Here is a 19,054-nt window from a genome sequence, read left to right as displayed (position 1 = left end):
ATCCACGTGCTCTTTTGCAGTCAGTATTTCCCATCTCGCACAATGAGGTGAGTTTTGTATTTTCGGCAGTCGTATTTTCGACCCTGAAGAAACTCTCCTCAAAGAGTGCCTTGCCACCATCTAACATCACCTTACGCAAGCACTCTAATGCTGACTGCAACACCTCTGAGCCCCTCTAGATGCACCACTGATGAGAACCCATCAGCTGCAGCTGTTTTGCACAGCAGCAACGCTCAGACCCCTCGTCGAGTAGTACTTGGAAGGCAAGGTTTCTTCCCCCCCCCCGCCTCGTTCAAACGAGTAGTGGCTTCGTTCTGTGTACAGAATGATGTCCTCGTGAAGAAGAACTTTGCAGCGAACAAGACAGCCGACCTCCTTGGTGTAATGGCAAGTCACTGCGACGATGCTCTACAGGCTTCCCATGACGAGCCGACAGCTGAACATCTCGGGTTTACTCGCACCCTCCGCAGCATTCAAGACACGTATTACTGGCCCTGACTGTCTGCCAATGTCACACATTATGTGAAAACCTGCCGAGATTGTCACAAAGAAAGACCCCTCCGACCCGACCAGCAGGATTTCTGTCAGCCCTGCTGAACCAAACTCAAGGCCCTCCAGCAGACTGGCATGAGCTTGCTTGGCCCTTTCCCGAAGTCAACATCTGGAAATAAGTGGATGGTCATAGCGACTGACTGCCTGATCCGCTAAGCCGAGGCAAAAGCCCTCCCAAACGAAACAGCAGCAGAAGTCATCAAACTTTTCGTGCACTGCATTCTTCTGCGACACAGCATCCCCACTGTGTTCATCATGGACAGAGGAACAGCATTAACTGACGCAAGCCAACCTGCGTTACAGCCAAACCAGCCATCGGAGGACCACTGCATACCATCTGCAGACCAACGAACTGACTGAGCGCCTGAACAAAACCATCGCCAATATGCTCGCCATGTATGTCGATGCCGAACACAAGAAACCGGGTCCTCATCCTGCCTTACGTAGTCTTCGCCTACAACACCGCAGTGCAGGAGACCACCCAGATGACGCCTCAGGGAGGCTGCGACCACGCTAGACGCCATGCTGCCCAACATTTGCATCCAGGCAGATCCAATTCCGCGCTGTTTCAGAATGTTTTGGCAACTTAGATGCGTATCTTGAGAGTTTGCTATCAGCTTTAAATTGAGTGCAGCTGAGAGTGGCTGGCATTCTGTTCGATGACCGCCAAGCATGCCTGTTGCTACACTGCCGCCGAGTCATTAAGTTCTGTGCAAGTCAGCCCAATTAAGGAGTTTCATTTGGAAGCCATTCTCGCTCTCTTCCTTCTCACCTGACAGCAGTCACCGTGACGTGAGAATACTTCTCCATCACCTGACTGATAGCGTGAACATGCTCTATTGTCGAGCATCCTTTACAAAAGCCTGCCTGGTCATTTGGTTGACAGAAGTCCAAGGTTGTCCTGACTCTATTAGCGATTATTAGCTCTATTAACTCTATTAGCTATTAGCCTGTTGGAAAAGCGTGGGAGCCTGTAGGTGCTTACCTTTCGCCAATGGTTTTTCCTTTCTTTTTATGTTAGTAGTTTGCGATGACGACGTGAGGCTGTGACGCAGCGATTAGAGATTATTTATATGTGGTTTTCCGATTAAAACAGTCAGTTGTAAGTCAGCGCGTGTTCGTGTCTCTTTTTTTCTTGGTCCTTCGTTTTAGTTGCGCTGTTTTGTTCCTTAAAGGGTAATACTGGAGGCCTTCTTGAATGGCTGCCACATGTTAGAATGGCTGCCACATGTTAGAATGGCTGCCACATGTTAGCGAAGCTTCTGTAGCGCTTTGAAGCAAAGAAAGTACCTTTCTCGGAACTTTTTTCCAGTGGCATGACGCTGTTCAGAAACCTACAGTTGCGGCTGCTAGGCTTCCGAGGCTGGAAAAAATGGCTGTTGTCTGTTCTTCTGTTTGCTGTTGAGAATGGATTTGTTGTTACTGGAATTTTTAAGTGCGTAAGATGGCTGCCGACCTCGAACAAAATCGTCCGTTCCCTTGCCTGTTTGCACTCCATCCTGCGGCACTGCCCGCTTATCGTACACCACTGTGCTTTTGCACCAATCAGAGTGTGGTCGACACTCTCTTCTGCAGTTTGCCCTCTTGTTGGGAAAGCCTCAGGGGCAAGGGGGTATCGAAAGCTTTCATGTTGCTGGCTGTGTCTGGATATTGCGTGGTGCCTGTCACACATTAGAGAGTGGAGCTGTTTCCTTCCCTCCGTCAGCTGTCGGTGTTGCCCTGCCCCAGGGCGTCTGGTCCCATTGCTCAAGAGGGAAGAAATGCTCAGCACCTGCAGCTGGAGGATGGAGAAGGACGGCTTCACGGGCACCAGCTCCCAGCTCTCGTTCTCCAGGAACATGCGCAGCTCCTCCATGCAGCTCCTGCACCACCACCAGCTGGACTCAGCTCAGACAGAGCACAACGCTCACAGAGAGAGAGAGAGAAACAGCAGAAAAGGACGTCGTCCTTCACTGGTGGAGAAACAACTCAGTTTCAGTCAGTGTCACAACAGAGTCGGCCACACATGCCCTTCAGCCAAAACAACACCAACAAAAAACAGCAGCAACAACAAAAAAAACATTTGACAGTGCAGGTGCTGACATCATGCACATGACAAACTATGTCCATTCATGAAACTGTATTCTCTTGCAGCAAGTCGGACTGAGCCGTCGCTGAAGCATTCCGTGCCTAACTCCTTGAGTTTAACCCTTTCAGACGCACACAACCGTACGCACAGCAAACACCTTTTTCGCAGTGTGTGCTGCACCTTGCAGTAATTCCACTATTTCAGGTGAATTCCTTCCTGCAACAAGTAAGATGGCTTTTACACCACATAATTAACGCAGTAAACAATATTTCGTGGAACAGTGAGCAGGTTAGCATGTCGTCCACCATTTTTGTGCAGGTAGGTTTTGCCACCACTAATAATGTATAATTTTTTTCGAAACACCTTCGAAACAGAAACGGACACCTTTGGGTGCTTACATGACAATTCTCGACATACAGATTCTGCTATTCTAACCAACTGCGACACTTGTAGCAAAATTTTGCACATCACCACAGAACCCCATGAGTTCTGCACAGCAAAATTAATAAATTTACTATTTCTGGATGGAAAATGGTGCCTGGAAGGTATTTCTCGTTCTGACTCTGAAGAGGGGGGTTGCCGTCTTAAGCGATCGTTAGTGCCAGGCTGCCCAATTTACACACGACAGTCTGGTGAGCACTCTCTGACATGGCCTTTGCTCTGTGTGCGCCCATTTGCAGAGGTATGGGCACGGCCGTCTGGTGGGCCCTGCAGAGAACTCTTCCACTGTGGCAGCCTCCTCTTTGGCACTATGCGAGACTTTGTGCATGTATGGCATTGCACCTTTGTTGTGAGGCATGTGTTGTGACTTAAGCGCTTTCTAGGATAACGACTCGGCAACACAAACCGGGATCTCTTGAATTATAATGCATGCTATCTGAGACACTTGCAGAAGCCTGTCCGGTAGCAGAACTTTGACACTTTTCAAAAACAAGATATGGCAGTCAAGAGACTCCTTTGTACCATCTTTCACCTCAAGTAGAAAGCTTACAAAGAGTAAACCTTGGCTTACAAAATCGCTTTGTCCTTAAGTGCATCAAAGGCAGAAAATTTACCACTCATTCAAGTGAAATGCTTCGGCAGAAAATGCTAGTAAACTGAGAAAGACAACTGGTGAAGTAAACAATGCCTTGAGACGAGTCAACTTAGTACTTGGAAAAGTCTGGAGAACAGAATGACAACAAGAGCCAAAGGAGTTTTGGCAACTTGTAAAGCGACACATAAAGGATTCCCACTCTCAAAGATTAAGGACGCAGCAGAAAGGAGGGCCGAGCACTTTAACTCGCCCTTTGCCCCCGTCTTCTCTGTGCCAGTTCTGAGGAGCTGAACCTGCCCAAGTAAAATGCACCGCCTATGGACAATGCGACCAAAACGGCATCGAAAATCTCCTGGAGGACAAAATCCACGGAAAGCACCTGGTCCCAACTGCCTCCCACATAGTGTCCCTTTATCTGAAAGTGCTGTATGAAATGAAGGACGGCATTTTTCCAAACGACTGGAAAGTGGCAAATGTCATGCTAGCCCACATGTCGGGTTCCCGCAATACTGTCACTAATTACCGTCCCACTCCTTTGACACCTGCAAGCTTCTAGAAACATTTTATTCGTAGTGACACATATGAATTACTCAATCCATTTCAGCACGGCATTTATCTTGTGTTATGCAACTAACTGCATTCACCCATGACATGGCGGAACCATTAGATGACTGATGCTCAGTGGATTGTATTTTTTTAGACTTTAGAAAAGCATTTGATGTAGTGTCCCATTTCCTTTGACTACAAAAGCTAGCTCCCCACAAGTTACATCCTGAATTGGTGAATACCTACGGTGCCAGTGTGCGTGTGGATGGTGCTGAATCTGGCCACACCCCACCAGGAGTTCCCCAGGGGCCGCTGCTCTTTGTGAAGGATGCAAATGTCATGCACAAGAATGCCTGCCGTATTCTGTGCAGAAAACTAAGTGCGAACACTGGCTGCACTGTCATTCAGAGAAAATTAAACAAAATACATGACTGGAGCCAGAAATGCTGTACATGAGGTTTTCTAGAAAAAAAAAAGGTCCAGGAAATTTTCCAAACAAACTACACAAATAAGTCTAGTTACTGAGTATAAGTATCTGGGTGTATCTTTCGTTGCTTCTGTACCTTGGAGTCGGCACACTGGCTACACTGTCACTAAAGTATTTTTAGATATAACACGTGTGAATTTCCTCAAAATACAAATTGCATGTCACGCATGTACAATAAGGGACCCTCCTAGTTTAAATATAAAATGGAACTGGAAAAGGTGCAGACATTTAGCAGCACGGTACATGCTTGGTACGCCAATACGAGAGAGGCAGTTTAGTTGCCAAAGAAACAGTGAAACGGGCAGAGCATCATCATCAGCCTGCCCACTGCAGGGCCTCTCCAATTAACCCTGTCCTTTGCCAGTTGCGGCCACCCTATATCCCCGCAAACTTCTTGATCCCATCCACCCACCTAACTTCCTGCCACCCTCTGCTATCTGTTTGCCTTCTCTTGGAGTCCACTCCGTTACCCTTAATAAGAAGGACCAGCGGTTATCCTGCCTTCGCATTACATGCCCCATCTAGTGAAGCAGAGCAACGGCACCGGGCCAAGGCAAGAAAGGGACAAACACAGGGCTGAACTGACCGTTGTGCTGCTGCACTGGATATGTCAGACCAACTCGCCCACCAGTTCATGATGTGTGACATGCCCTGCCCAAGCCCATTTCTTCCTCTCGATTTCCACTAGGATGTCATTGAGTGCGTTTGAACCCTGACCCGCTTCTGATGTTACACCTATCCATTCTTCTTCCCATAGCTCGCTGCATTGTCCTTAACTTAAGCTGAACCCTCTTAGTTAGCCTCCACCTTTCTGCCCCATAGGTGAGTACCGGTAGGATACAGCTGTTGTACACTTTTCTCTTCAGGGATATTGGTAAACTGGCATTCATGACCTGGGAGAACCTGCCATATGCGCTCCACCCCATTCTTATTCTTCTAGTTATTTCCCTCTCATGATCCGGATCTGCGGTCACTACCTGCCCTAAGTAGACATATTCTCTTACTACTTCCAGCACCTCGCTACCAATTGCGAACTGCTGTTCCCTTGCAAGGCTATTGAACATTACTTTGGTTTTCTGCATGTTAATTCTTAGCCCCACCGTTCTACTTTGCCTGTCTAACTGATTGATCATGCTTTGCACTTCTTGTCCTGAGTGGCTTAGCCAGGCAATGTCATCAGCAAATTGCAAATCACTCAGGTAATCTCCATTAACCTCTTGTCCCCAACTGTTCCCATTCCAGACCCCGGAATACCTCCTGTAAGCAGGCAGTGAAGAGCATCGGTGAGATCGTGTCTCCCTGCCTGACACCTTTCCGTATAGGAATTTTACTGCTCACTTTATGGAGAACTATAGTAGCTGTGCAATCGTTATAAATATCTTCCAATATTTTCACATAACACTCTTCTACACCCTGCTTCCGCAATGCCTGCATGACAGCTGAGTCAAATGCTTTCTAGTAATCAATGAAGGCTACATATAGGGGTTGTTTATATTCTGCGCATTTCTCTATCACCTGATTGATAGTGTGAATGTGGTCTATTGTCGAGTATCCTTTACGAAAGCCTGCCTGATCATTTGGTTGACTGAAGTCTCCTGACCCTATTGTGCGATTACCTTAGTAAATACCTTGTAGGCAGCTGACAGTAAGCCGATCGGTCTCTAAATTTTCAAGTCCTTGACACCTCCTTTCTTATGAATTAAGATAATGTTAGCGTTCTTCCAACCTTCTGGTGCACTTGAAGCCACTGCTGTACGCATTTCTTCCAGTAAAGCCTTTTATTCTTCTTTACAAATGATACAATCTGTTTGACACACTGTTTATTATTTTTTGGCTGTTCTCGGTGGTAATCTTGGTGTCAATCGCTGCCACTTCTGGATTCCATGCCCACCATGTCCTTATCTACTTGTGTAATAAGGGAGTAATTACTGATTGACATCCAGCCGAGCGCAGGAAAGCTATATAGCATAACAAACCTACTCCACCTTGTGGGGATTCCCCTAAACACTTGACCAACACTGCTCCCACTTCGGGTTATTGATCAATTCGCTCTCCCCCTACCATAAGCTTGCCGTCCCGGTTAGCTTAATTGGCAGAGCAACTGCTGCGGTGAAGTGGTGGTCCTGGGTTCAAACCCTGAACGTGGACGAATTTTTCTCTAACTACCAAGTTTCTGAGAAAGCTGCATAGCTTTTCTTTGTAGCTGTATGGCTGCGCTCGGGTGGATGTTGGCATATTTTCTATGTATTTTGCTCGTGTTCTTGCAATCCTGTTGTGTCTGTGGATGCTTTTTCTGTTTTTATGCATAGCTTCGTGTGCAATGTACCTGCAAGCTTGTTAAGAACTGAATGTAATACTCTTCTGTCTTCCCTGTAACGGCTTGAGTGGTAAATACATAGGACAGCCCGCTGACTGCAGGTGGCAAACCTGTTGTGTGCAGACCCTGAACCCCCGTCCCGTGCATATAGATTGTGGCAGCATGGTCGGAATAGTCATGGAAGGAAAATACGGCAAGCATCCTTTGAAGTTGGCGCCAATTAGGGAATAAAGCAGTCGAAAACTTGAGGACATTTTCGCTTTGTTGTGAATAATGTTGACCACACACTATTTGATTTGCTTGAATAATGAAATAATTGTAGTTTCGGATGCCAGCGCAGTGCCCCCTCTAGAGGTTATTGGCACCTCTCGCTTGTCCGAGGAAGCGGCCGACAGAGACAAGCGAACCATCTCATGCACCCTGCCACTTGTCCAAAACTATTTCCTTCCTCTGGAGACACCCACAGACCAGTGAAGCCCTGAGAAAGCACCGACTGGTAACCACGGCTGCAGGGAGGCATGCTTTCTCAGCAGGACCCCCAGAGCAGGCTGCGGGAGTAACCTCTCCCTTCAAGTGAGCGCAGCAGTGGTGAGACCCCCACCGGTGGTAGTCCCGGAAGTAGTTGAAGCTCTGCTGGCGCAGGGACTGCTGCAGCTCTTCCGAGGGGCTGCCGCAGAAGTCCTGCCCCAGGTCCATCAGCCTGCACAGGGAGAGGAGAGTTACTAGCACGTGTTGGCACAAGGCCTTCATAACCACATTGATGAGAAGTCGTCTTAAGTCTGAAAAGTGTCTAATGCTCGTCTTGGCATTGCTGTTATAATACGGTATGCACGAGTCATGACCTTTCACAATGTTCCAGTAGACTAAACTGGATTGTGATATGGGATTACTGTACTAATCCGGCTTAGTCCATGTTTTGGTGTGGGCCCACTTCCAGAGATATCCCTTCCCTAGGAATTTCTGGTGGTGGATCAACTTTTGGAGGTTCTCCCAGGAGCCCCCCCCCCCCCCCCCCCCGCTCAATCACAGCAGTTACGCAATGCCCAACCTCTCCTTCCCCAAGGGACCTCTCTCAGGGGGATTTCCACTGGGGTCATGTGACCCTGACGGCATAACCAGGAGTGTGACCAATCAGACAAGTGTGCAGTGGAAAAGCAGGAGACTGCACAGCTATTATCACACTGTCACTCCCTTCACGACCTTGCAATAGTGCAACCCCTTGTCCTCCGACCTCCTATGTGGGAGGTTCTCATGAATGTGAAGCTCCTGAAGGATCATCTGCCCAAAAAGGCTAGTTGATGCAGTAGGCATTCTGGGGTCCCATCTGCTCTTGCTGCCTTCTGGCCACACACTCAGTCCACACTTGCCGTCTGCACACTCGTGATGATGCCCAAAGAGACGGCTGAAACTGGCATACATTTAATACTTTGATCTTCTCAACAAATGCTCACTCTGCCAATGGTGTCAGCACAGAGCGGAAATGAGGTGGCAGCCAGATTGGGCGCTGTCTATCTGATCCATTAAGGTGTTCTGCTAGAACCCAGTTCTTTCAACTCACGAAATAAATGGATTCAAAGTGTGATGCCTTTCAGTCATGCCACAGGAACTGAAAAGAAGCAGCAAGAGTGAACGAAAAACATCAACACTTTCCATTTCCTTCAAACTTTCATGGAAGTGAGCTATGCTGTTCAAACTAAACCACAGTTAGTGAGGGCAACGAACAAAAAAAAAAAAAAGAAAGCGCCTTGGCTAAATATGTGAAGAGAAAAGCCAGACTATGACCGGTGTTAACCTCCCAATCCTACCAACAAGGAAACACCAAGGAGCTTCTTTTGCTGTCCTGCCTACGTCACATCACATGCCGAGGGACGACAGCACCAAAATGTGCAGCTGCCCTGTCACGGTTCCAGCTTCCGCTCAGAGTGTGCAAGGTGCAGTTGGCAGCATTGGGCGAGTGGAGCGAAATGTGCTCATTTTTAATTTGCCGACTTTCATTTGCATGCTCCAATTTCAATAACTATATTTGGGCTGGAACCCACAGGCGAACCTATTTAAGTGGCCCTGAGGAAAACCCCCTCGCAAAAGGTCAGAATGACAGTCCCTGGAAGGACAGAATAGGATTCACACCTGCAACCAATCTGCCACATCCGGTGGCCCACCAAAGAAATGAACACCTTTAATAGCCACCTATACTACATCTGAGTAGTTTCTGGCAGCACTACCAATGAGTGCAGAGGTGAAGTTCAGATGCTGCAGAATACAAACAAGGCCTTAAAGGGCGGCCCTCGTATGATAGGAGATGTAGCACAACTGACGCAATTGTGTAGCTGCTACTCTGGCTTTCAGAAGTTAAAGCTCTTTTCATCACAAGATTCCACTGTGTGAGACAGCCAGTCCAAGAGGCAGCTGCTGCTGAGTGAGGATGCACTGCACGCCTCCACTCAGGAGTGCTGCCAACAGAGGAGCTGTGACGACCCCTTCCGCAACAAGGTGCTCCTCAGCCGGGCACCACCTGGGCATTCTCCCCAACACTCGAAAAATGGCCTTCCTCAGATGCTTGAGCAGGAACCCCCATTGGGACCGAGGGTGGTGGCCGTCGACAGCAGCACTACTAATCCCCCAAACTCCTCATCCCATATGGGACGACATGAGAAGAATGTGGGGGCTGAAGGCGGGGCTGAAATTGGCCCAGGCAGCATCAGGAGGGGACTACATTTGAAGCATTGAGGTTCCCCCCAGTTGCAAGAAGAGCAGTGCAGCTTCTACATGACAGTCACCATCGGCAAACCTCTGCCAGGCCAGGGCAGGAGCAATGCACAAGTCTAGGCACCCAGCAGAGCCACAGTGCAGCAGGCCGACGTGCACTCCACTGGCAAAACATGAAAACCACCTCAATGCCAGCAAGGTGCACCATAATCCTGTACAACCTTGCACGCTGTCGTAGGGGGCTCCTACAGGATAATCAAGCAGCCTGTTGGCAACACATGGGTTAGAAACAAAACATCTCAAGTTGGTAAAAGATTACATAGCGGATATGCAATGCTGGAATGCAAATGAAAGAAACTCATTGGCTGGCAAAAACAAGACTCTCTGTGACGCTTGTCGAGAATTTTTACGACAGAGGTGCACTGTCAGGTAGAGAATTCCATGCATTAATCGCTCTTGGAAAAAAAACTGTACTTAAAACAATCAGTGCGAGAAGATCAGGCTGGAATAAACACAGAATGACAATGCTGCGATGTCTCCTTAGAATGAATCTCGATCTGTTGATATGAATTTGATGATGGATAATTTGGTACAAGTATTTTAGCCTGTCAAGCTTTGTATGCGACTCTGTCACGTATGAAGACCAGCTTTTGAACAGAGATCGGATGGTGAGGTTAGATGTTGGTATTTGCCAGATAAGAGCCTGGCAGCAAGACCTTGTCAATTTTTGAGCAATTATTTTTCGTGCATGAGCCCCACACAAGCTTCTCATACTCTACGATTGGTCTGATCAATGTCCTAGAGATTTTACTTCAGGGGTTGCATGTATGTGTTTCGCCTAAGGCTCCTTTCGAGCACTCAACATCTATGTGAGTGTTCCAACCAAGGTCGGGGGAGACCTATGCTGCATTGTCTTTTAGATTACTTCATTTGCTATGTTGTGCGAAAAATACAATGTACCTTTTCTCCTAGTTTTTATCATTAAGAGGGGTGTCTTCTTTGGGCTTAGGACAATCTGCCATTCATCACACCATTTTTTTACTTTTTGCAAATTTGGGGTTAGCTTTACCTGGTCGCTTTGTGTTCTCATAGGGCTATAAACTAAGCAGTCATCTGCAAAAAGCCTTATTGGTACACCAATGTTTCCAGGGAGATCATTAAAAAAAAGAAATAAGAAATAACAGGGGGCCCAGAACGCTTCCTTGGGGCACCCCTAAGGCATCACATGAAAAGGTAGATTTGCTTTCTCCCATCTGAACATACTGCTCATGGCCATTTAAATATGAGATGAACCGATGGACTCGTTCCTAAACGCTGCCTTAATTTAGGTTTTGATACCTTGTCAAAGGATTTGGCCACAAAAATAATACCAGTCTGGCCACAATTGTTTTGGAAAGGTCATGTACTAATTCAATCAGCAGAGACATTGTAGATATGACAACCCTTTCCGAAAACTGTGCTGGACAATAGATAATAAATTATATTTCTGAAGGTAAGATTGCAGGTGTTTTGATACTATGCACACTAAGCACGTACTTATGAGTGATATGGAGCAGTAAATAGCTATGTCTGCTGCAATGCGATTTTTAAATGTCGGGATGACTTTTGCCAGCCGCAGAAAATGACTGAAAAATAAGAGTTCCATTCTGCGTATCGGTAAAGAAATTCATTTGGGGTACCCTCGGGCCCTGGGCTTTTCTCAATTTTAGGCAGGAGGTTCATGGTGATTACCACACCATTTATGGCTGGCCGATCCTCCCGAGACGATCATCGCCAGTGCAGAAAAAGCTTGAGCAGATGGTTCCCTCCTGAGAGTCCTCTGGATTTAGCCGACGGGTTTACAAACCTCCAGAATTTTTCGGGCGCCTCGGTTAAGAAATCGCGTAAGGTAACATTGAAAAACTTCTTTCGGGAGTCCTTCCCTTCATGTTTTAGGTGTTTACTCACGCGATGTATGGTTTCTCTTAGCTGGGCGCTGGGATTACAAGTACAAGCCTTATGCTTTCACTTTACCTTCTGTATTATTTTTCGTGCAGTCCAGGGATTGATTTTGTTAACTTTCCTTGAACCTGTGGGAGTGCACAATCAGCACGTAACGTAACCAGCTTGGAGAAATGCTGCCAAAGTACATCACTGCCAGAATTGGTTTCATGCAACTCTTTGAATTCACTAAATGAACTTTCAAGCATGTCCACAATACTAACACCGCCTGCTGCAAGCAAAGTTTAAAATCACTGTGCATTCGAGAGGATGCCATGACCACCCTGTGGTCCCACACACGTCTCTCGCAACTGCGCAGCACAGAGGGAGGAAGAGGCGGCACAACTGAAGGAGGCAAATGAAAGCGGCCGCAAGTGCTTGCAGCTGACAGTTTCCATTTCACCGGGTGAGTGCCAAGTCCAGTCGATTCCTCGGAGGCAAAATTATCTTGTCGTCCGGATGCAGTTTTAGTTCCATAAAATTTTTAAAGATTTTCGAGCTGATCACACGAAGAGTTGGGAGCCCTATAATCATAGCCTCCTACGTGGATAGTGCGATTGTTCAACCTGACCTTGATCCATACAGTCTCAGTGTCATTTGGAGAATCAAGGATAGTATGGTGGCTTGAACAGCACTACACCTCCCTCTCTAGTCTTTCCTTAGTGTGGTATCATTAGGCGGGGTAACATCAGCGTCCACAATATCTTTGTCTCGGTAGTTACCATAGTATTATGCATCTTCGGCCTTGTGTACCATGCTTCTTGCATCGGTATTTATGATGTTACAAGGATTACGTCCCTTTCTGAAGCATTCCCAAGCAGCCAATGTTTGTCAGTATGCTCATCCCAAGCATACATGATGACCCTGCCAACTCCTCTCAGTTTGCCAGAAGTCACTTTCGCTCCTTCCTTTCTTTCCTGCGCCAAAGAATCCCACAAGCTCTTCTTGAGTAGTCCTCCCTAACAGAGAAAGCACGCCACTGTTGCCAAGTATCTCTCATCCCTGACGTCAGCAATTTTAAGGACTATAGGAGAGTCTGGACTCCTAACAAATTTCCCCTGGTTGCTGCTCAATGCCCCTCAGCTTTGCTCCCCCTGTGGGCCCAGCAGACTCCTCTCTCCTCTTCAAGGCTGTCTGAAATGTGCCCAGAATAGCCCCCCCCCCCCCCCCCCCCCCCCCCCCCCACAAGCTGGCCTCTCAACTGTGGCATCATTCCCACATCAAACAAATGATCAGCCAGGCTTGCCTAAGAGATATCCGACACCATCACTCTAGAACAACTTCCATTTGGGCTACATGGTACTCGAGAAAGCAAATACAGTGGCCCCGAAAGACACACACACAGCTAAGTAGGACAAGCACTCACTACTTCCTCTGACTTTAATCTCTGAAAAGCAAGCAAACATACAGAAACATAGGCATGCGCAGAAAGAAGCCTCATGTGCAGTCAACAGAACCATTCAAGATATGAAATATCAGCTTTAAAAAGGTTCACAGATGTATCGCTGACACAAGTTTTTCCTCTTTTCCTACGTGGTATGCCTCCAAATCCTCCCGTGCCTCACTATCCCCGCTCCTGCCCAGAATCCTTATCCCATCCAGTCGTGCTTCACCCTTTTTGCAGTGCTCACAATTTTCCCCCGCCGTAGTATGTTCTGCCGCTCAATGACACACCTTGCACTCTGCACAGTGTTTGGGTGGATGGGCGCCTCCTGCTTCATCGAGCGAGTGCTCCACTGCACGGTCACTGATGCACCTGCCTGTTTGGCCCACATGGGCTTCCCCACAGGTCAGCGGTATCTCAGAGACCACGCCAGTGCAGCACTTCATAAAGTGCTTCCCATGTTTTTTACCGCAACCACTCCTCTTCCCATCGCTCGCTACACGTGCACAGATCTGTGCAAGCTTCCATGGAGCCAAATATGACAGGCATGCCATGTCCGTTTGCCACCTTTTTCCATGTTGTGGGCAACCCTGTGCACATACGGAACAACTTCAGGTTTCGCATCTTGCGTCCTTCGCTCTGATGGCCGCCTAAACATGGTGCCCTTGACTTTATGCAGCAGGGCTTCAGCAACACCCGTGCTTACCGAGCTTGGGAACCCGGCCCCCACCGATCGATCCACTTGCGCATCAAAGCTCCCTTGCTTACCATGCTGACACAACTGCACGAGTGCAGATTCGAGGCAATGATTAGCAACAGCGTGTTTAACTGTCTTAGAATGAGCCGATGCATGCGCTAGCAGCTCTTCTCTAGCTCGAGAGGCATCCTGCCAACATACACGTTCTTCTCCAGACAGGCAGGTGCATCAGTGGCTGTGCACACACGCTCGCTCAAAGAAGTAGGAGGTGCGCATCTGCCCAAACACTGCGCAGAGTGCATTGAGCGGCAGAACATACTACGGCGGGGGAAAATTGTGAGCACTGCAAAAAGGGTGAAGCACGACTGGATGGGATAAGGATTCTGGGCAGGAGCGGGGATAGTGAGGCACGGGAGGATTTGGAGGCGTACCACGTAGGAAAAGAGGAAAAGTTGTGTCAGCGATACATCTGTGAACCTTTTTAAAGCTGATTTTTCATATCTTGAACGGTTCTGTTGACTGCACATGAGGCTTCTTTCTGCACACGCCTATGTTTCTGTATGTTTGCTCGCTTTTCAGAGATTAAAGTCAGATGAAGTGAGCGCTTGTCCGGCGTCGTTCTTCAGCTGTGTGTGCGTGTGCGTGTGTGCATGCGTGCGTCTTTTGGTGTTGCTGTTTTTCCGTTCTCGAGGACACTATCAATCAGGTGATACAGGAATGCACAGAATGCAACCAACCCCTATATATAGCCATCACTGAATACGAGAAAGCATTTGATTCAGTGGAAACCTCAGCACTCATGCAGGCATTGTGGAATCAGGGTGTGGAAGAGTGTTATGTGAAAATATTGGAAGATATTTATAATGATTGCACAACAACCATATTCCTCCATAAAGTCAGCAATAAATTTCCAATAAGGAAATGTGTCAGGCAGGGAGACTATCTCGCCAATGCTAATCACCGCCACGGTGAATTCACCCCGCCACGGTGGCTCAGTGGTTACGGCACTCGGCTGCTGACCCGAAAGACGCGGGTTCGATCCCGGCCGCGGCGGCTGAATTTCGATGAGGGCGGAATTCTAGAGGCCCGTGTACTGTGCGATGTCAGTGCACGTTAAAGAACCCTAGATGGTGGCAATTTCCGGAGCCCTCCACTACGGCGTCTCTCATAGCCTGAGTCGCTTTGGGACTTTAAACCCCAATAAACCATAAACCATATTCACCGCCTGTTTAGAGGAGGTATTCTCGAGCCTGAAACAGGAGAAGTTGGGGATAAGAGTTAACGCAGAATACCTGAGTAATCTGCGAATCGCTGATGACATTGCCTTGCTAAGTTACTCAGGACATGAAATGCAAAGCATGATAAATGAGTTAGATAGTCAGAGCAGAACGGTGGGGCTAAAAATTAACATGTAGAAAACCAAAGTAATGTTCAACAGCCTAGCAAGGGAACAGCAGTTCACAATTGGTAGCGAGGTGCTGGAAGTAGTAAGAGAATATGTCTATTTAGGGCAGGTAGTGACAGCTGATCCAGATCATGAGAGAGAAATAACTAGAAGAATAAGAATGGGGTGGAGCGCATATGGCAGGTTATCTCAGATCATGAATGGCAGTTTACCAATATCCCTCAAGAGAAAAGTGTACAAGAGGTCTATCTTACCGGTACTCACCTATGAGGCAGAAAGGTGGAGGCTAACAAAGAGGGTCCAGCTTAAGTTAAGGACAGTGCAGCAACCGATGAAAAGAAAAATGATAGGCATAACGTTAAGAGATCGGAAGAGAGTGGAGTGGGTGAGAGAACAAATGCAGGTTAATGACATCCTAGTCGAAATCAAGAGGAAGAAGTGAGCTAAGAAGAACTTCTTGTTGGGCGAGTTGGTGCATAATGTTGTAGGTACGAATTGCGCACAAAAGACACACACAGGAAAAACACGAGGGAGACTGAAAGAGCGCAAACTATCAACTGGTGTTTATTCGATTCAGTGCTGCTTTATAGGCAGTGTGCACACGTGCCTACAAAGAGGGGAAGGAGAGGATCAGGAGGCAAATCAACCCTGCGCGACAATCCATCAAAAACGCTCCAAAAAATTCTTTTCCGCGTTGTACAATGAAACGGAGGTGTCACTCACACATTTATCACCTCTTGCCTTGATGTGGTATGCCTCTAGGAGTTGACGGGAAAATTTGTCATTACTCCTGCCCAGAATTCTGATATTATTTAGCAGTGGCTCACAACCGGTGCATGCAATGCAATGAGCAGGCAAATTTGCTCCTTCTCTATTCCTAATTGAACGCTGATGCTCCCCTGCGCGTTCATTCACGCAGCGTCCTGTCTGGCCCACATACATGCGACCACACTTGAGCGGGATGAGATACACGAAGCCTGTGGTGCATTTTACAAATTGTGCCGCATGCTTTATCACGCATGCTCTTCGTCGAGCGCCTTCCGCGCTGATCCTTGGGCACAACCCGGCGAGCTTGCGTGGGGCGCCACAGGGACGCCATGCTTATTTGCCACCTTGTGCATATACGGGATGACCGTAGTCTTTCTTCGCGGCAATCGCTCCTTGTTGTTGTGAACACACCCGACCAGAAGTGTTGTCTCTTTCTTCAGGGAAAACAACCGGCGGTTGCTACAGGCTGATAAGGTTCGTCGCTTTACGAGAAGAAGCGTTCAACGAAAAGGCTGCCCAAGCGATCGCTAAGAACTTTGTACGAGAGTCAAGAGCAGGGCCAAGAGTCAAGAGCAGGGCCGCGGCTCTGTGCAGTGATCTGGATTTAACTAAGCTGGCAAGATCGATAACTGATTGCAGGAAGAGAGCGTTATCGGTCTTCTTCACTGCAAAGACCCACAAGGACTCAGTGCCGTTCAGAGCAATTGTTAGTCAGAAGGGTTCGTGGCAGTTCCTAATAAGCCAGTATTTGCAGAAGCATCTGAGTGGGTTACAAGTTGAGGACCCATTTGCCACAAAAACCTCCGGTGATGTTGTGCGCTGTTTGAAATCCAACGCTCCTATTGGATACGCATTCTCTGTAGATGTGGAGAATTTGTTTTATTCCGTGCCCCATGATGAGTTGTTTGTTGCCGTCAGAGAATGTATTGAAAGGAATGGTGAAGTAAGTTTTCGAAACTCAGCCGGTGTGCCAGCAGACAGCTTCATTTCCTTGCTAGAATTTTATTTGCAAGCCACTTTTATTTCTTTTAACGATGACTTTTACATTCAACGACAAGGCATTTGCATTGGATCCTGTGTCGCACCGACCCTTTGCAATATTTTTTTAGCCGCTATTGACTATTGGCATGTAATGCGAAGGCAAGATAACCGATGGTCCTGAAGGGTAATGGAGTGGATTCCAGGAGAAGGCAAACATAGCAATTCCAGGAGAAGGCAAACATAGCAGGGTGCAGCAGAAAGTTGGGCGAATGAGATTAAGAAGGGTGACCGGAGCTGCTGGCAAAGGACAGAGTTAATTGAAGAGCCTTTGACCTGTGCAGTGAATGGCGACGGCAGACCAGCCAATTTGCACCAGCTTGACTGCCGCTGTGTTCGGCAGCTTTTGGTGTGTTGCCCCACGCTGATCCCTTATCACACTTGTGGGAATGTGCAAGTCTGCTGGTGCAATTCCATCACTGCCGCAGCATGAGCATGTATGACTGAATGTGCGTAAACAAAACTGCTGGCAGCACTGCCGAGTGGGTTGGCTCCGAGACATGTCATCTGCGGCTTGAAGCCTCTAGATTCCAACAGTGTCATGGAAACAGCTCTTTCATCATCCACTGCTGCCCAGGCATGCAAATGAGAGCGTTCTCACTAGAAATGCTTCCCCCACCTGCGCACAATGTCCAGCACCTGGATGAACTGGTTGAACTTGAAGCCCGCAATGTTGGAGGCCAGCAGGAACTGCGTCACCTTCTTCTGGATGTCCTGCCACACCCGCTGCAGACCCTCGCGGAGCTTCTCGCTCACGTAGCGCGCCTCAATGTCCTCGCTCCGCAGGCTCTCCTCGGCTGCGAAGAACCAAGTGAACAACACTCATCCTGGAACCACCGCTCCACCACCAGCTGAGCTAACCGGGACTTTTCATGAATACCGGCCAGCTTCACTCCTTCAGGCGTAAAAAATGCATGTTAAATGCCTTAAATGTGAAAGTACACATTGTATATTGATATTGCGGCTGACAAGCTGTGCTGCAACAACTGTAATTTGTGATTATTTCCGAACCCTGAGATTAACCAAGAATCAGTGTGTCAAAAGTGTTTTGGCTTTTAAGCTGGCATTTCCTTTCAAGAAGCTTGTAAGTGCATCTGGTGGCACATGAAACAAGCGTGATAGCTGTGCAAAGACTGCAATACTATACCCCTTGCGGTAGCCCTCGGCCAAGTAATCAGTACACAAAATACTGTGCAATGTCAGTGCACATTAGAGAACCCCAGATGGTTGAAATTTCCACAGCCCTCCATTACAGAGTCCCTCATAGCCCGAGTGGCTTTGCAATGTCAAACCCAATTGACCAATCCAAGTAATCAGTATAGCATAAGCTCGTTGATTCAAACTTCAAGGGACTCGAAAAATGATCGCATTATTGAATGACCCTGAAAAAACTGTCACAGTTTTTCACATTTCCATCGTGCATGCTGTCCAGAACATCGCTCCAAAATTGTCAGGGTCTTGCGCACATCATCCTTCCTGTGGTGAAGCTCCGTCCGACTCGGCACCTATGCTCGCCATGAAGAGTTTAATGATGGCGCTCCCCAGTGTGCTGGCTCCAAGAAGGTTTTGCTCTTCATCGCACCTGCTCACTCATGAGTGCAGCACTCATATCGCCTCACTCACGTCTGGGTGCGAGTGAGTGGACGTGAGTGTGGGTGCCAGTCAGTGGATGTCTGCACGGGTGGTGAGTGAGTGGAAATGAATGTCAGTGGAGGTGAGTGAGCGCGAGTAGAGGTGAGTGGACACGATTGATGAGTGGATGCGAGTGGACATGAGTGGACTCGACATTGATATTGGTCGTGTATGTTTTGCAACGACAATATCCGCTTAGCTACTTTCATGTAGTTGACAGCTGAGGGCAGAAAAATATTCACTACTGAGGGCACTCGAGGCAGTCTCATGCCGGTGTCTTTGGACAGACTGGTGCAGGAACGGCAATCTTTCGTTTGGCATGGGCGCAGGCCCTTCGCGGATGCAATGAGCCGCTACGAGTTTTGTGAGATCCTTGATCGAATTTCGCATTGCCAGTCCTGAAAATATAGATACATGTCTCTTGCCACGCTCCCCGCA

At 47.9% G+C, this 19,054-nt stretch overlaps 1 protein-coding gene across 3 annotated transcripts in view; it reads right to left on the bottom strand.

The window, feature by feature from the left end:
* Nucleotides 1–19,054, bottom strand: part of LOC149345465 (syndetin-like) — a 194,532-nt gene that overhangs the window by 128,014 nt on the left and 47,464 nt on the right. For all 3 annotated transcript variants that reach the window (XM_089546659.1, XM_089546660.1, XM_089546661.1), the window contains exons 11-13: nt 17,604–17,781; nt 7,608–7,706; nt 2,324–2,414 (exon numbers count right to left, since the gene is read on the bottom strand). In XM_089546659.1, coding sequence (XP_089402785.1) covers nt 2,324–2,414; nt 7,608–7,706; nt 17,604–17,781 — 368 coding nt within the window. The remainder of the gene's footprint in view (nt 1–2,323; nt 2,415–7,607; nt 7,707–17,603; nt 17,782–19,054) is intronic.

Source organism: Amblyomma mixtum, chromosome 5, assembly GCF_055824585.1.
Source record: "Amblyomma mixtum isolate Tamu chromosome 5, ASM5582458v1, whole genome shotgun sequence".
NCBI classification, from domain to species: Eukaryota; Metazoa; Arthropoda; class Arachnida; order Ixodida; family Ixodidae; genus Amblyomma; species Amblyomma mixtum.
Note: the sequence above shows the minus strand (reverse complement) of the source record. Positions and strands in the feature narration are given on the sequence as shown.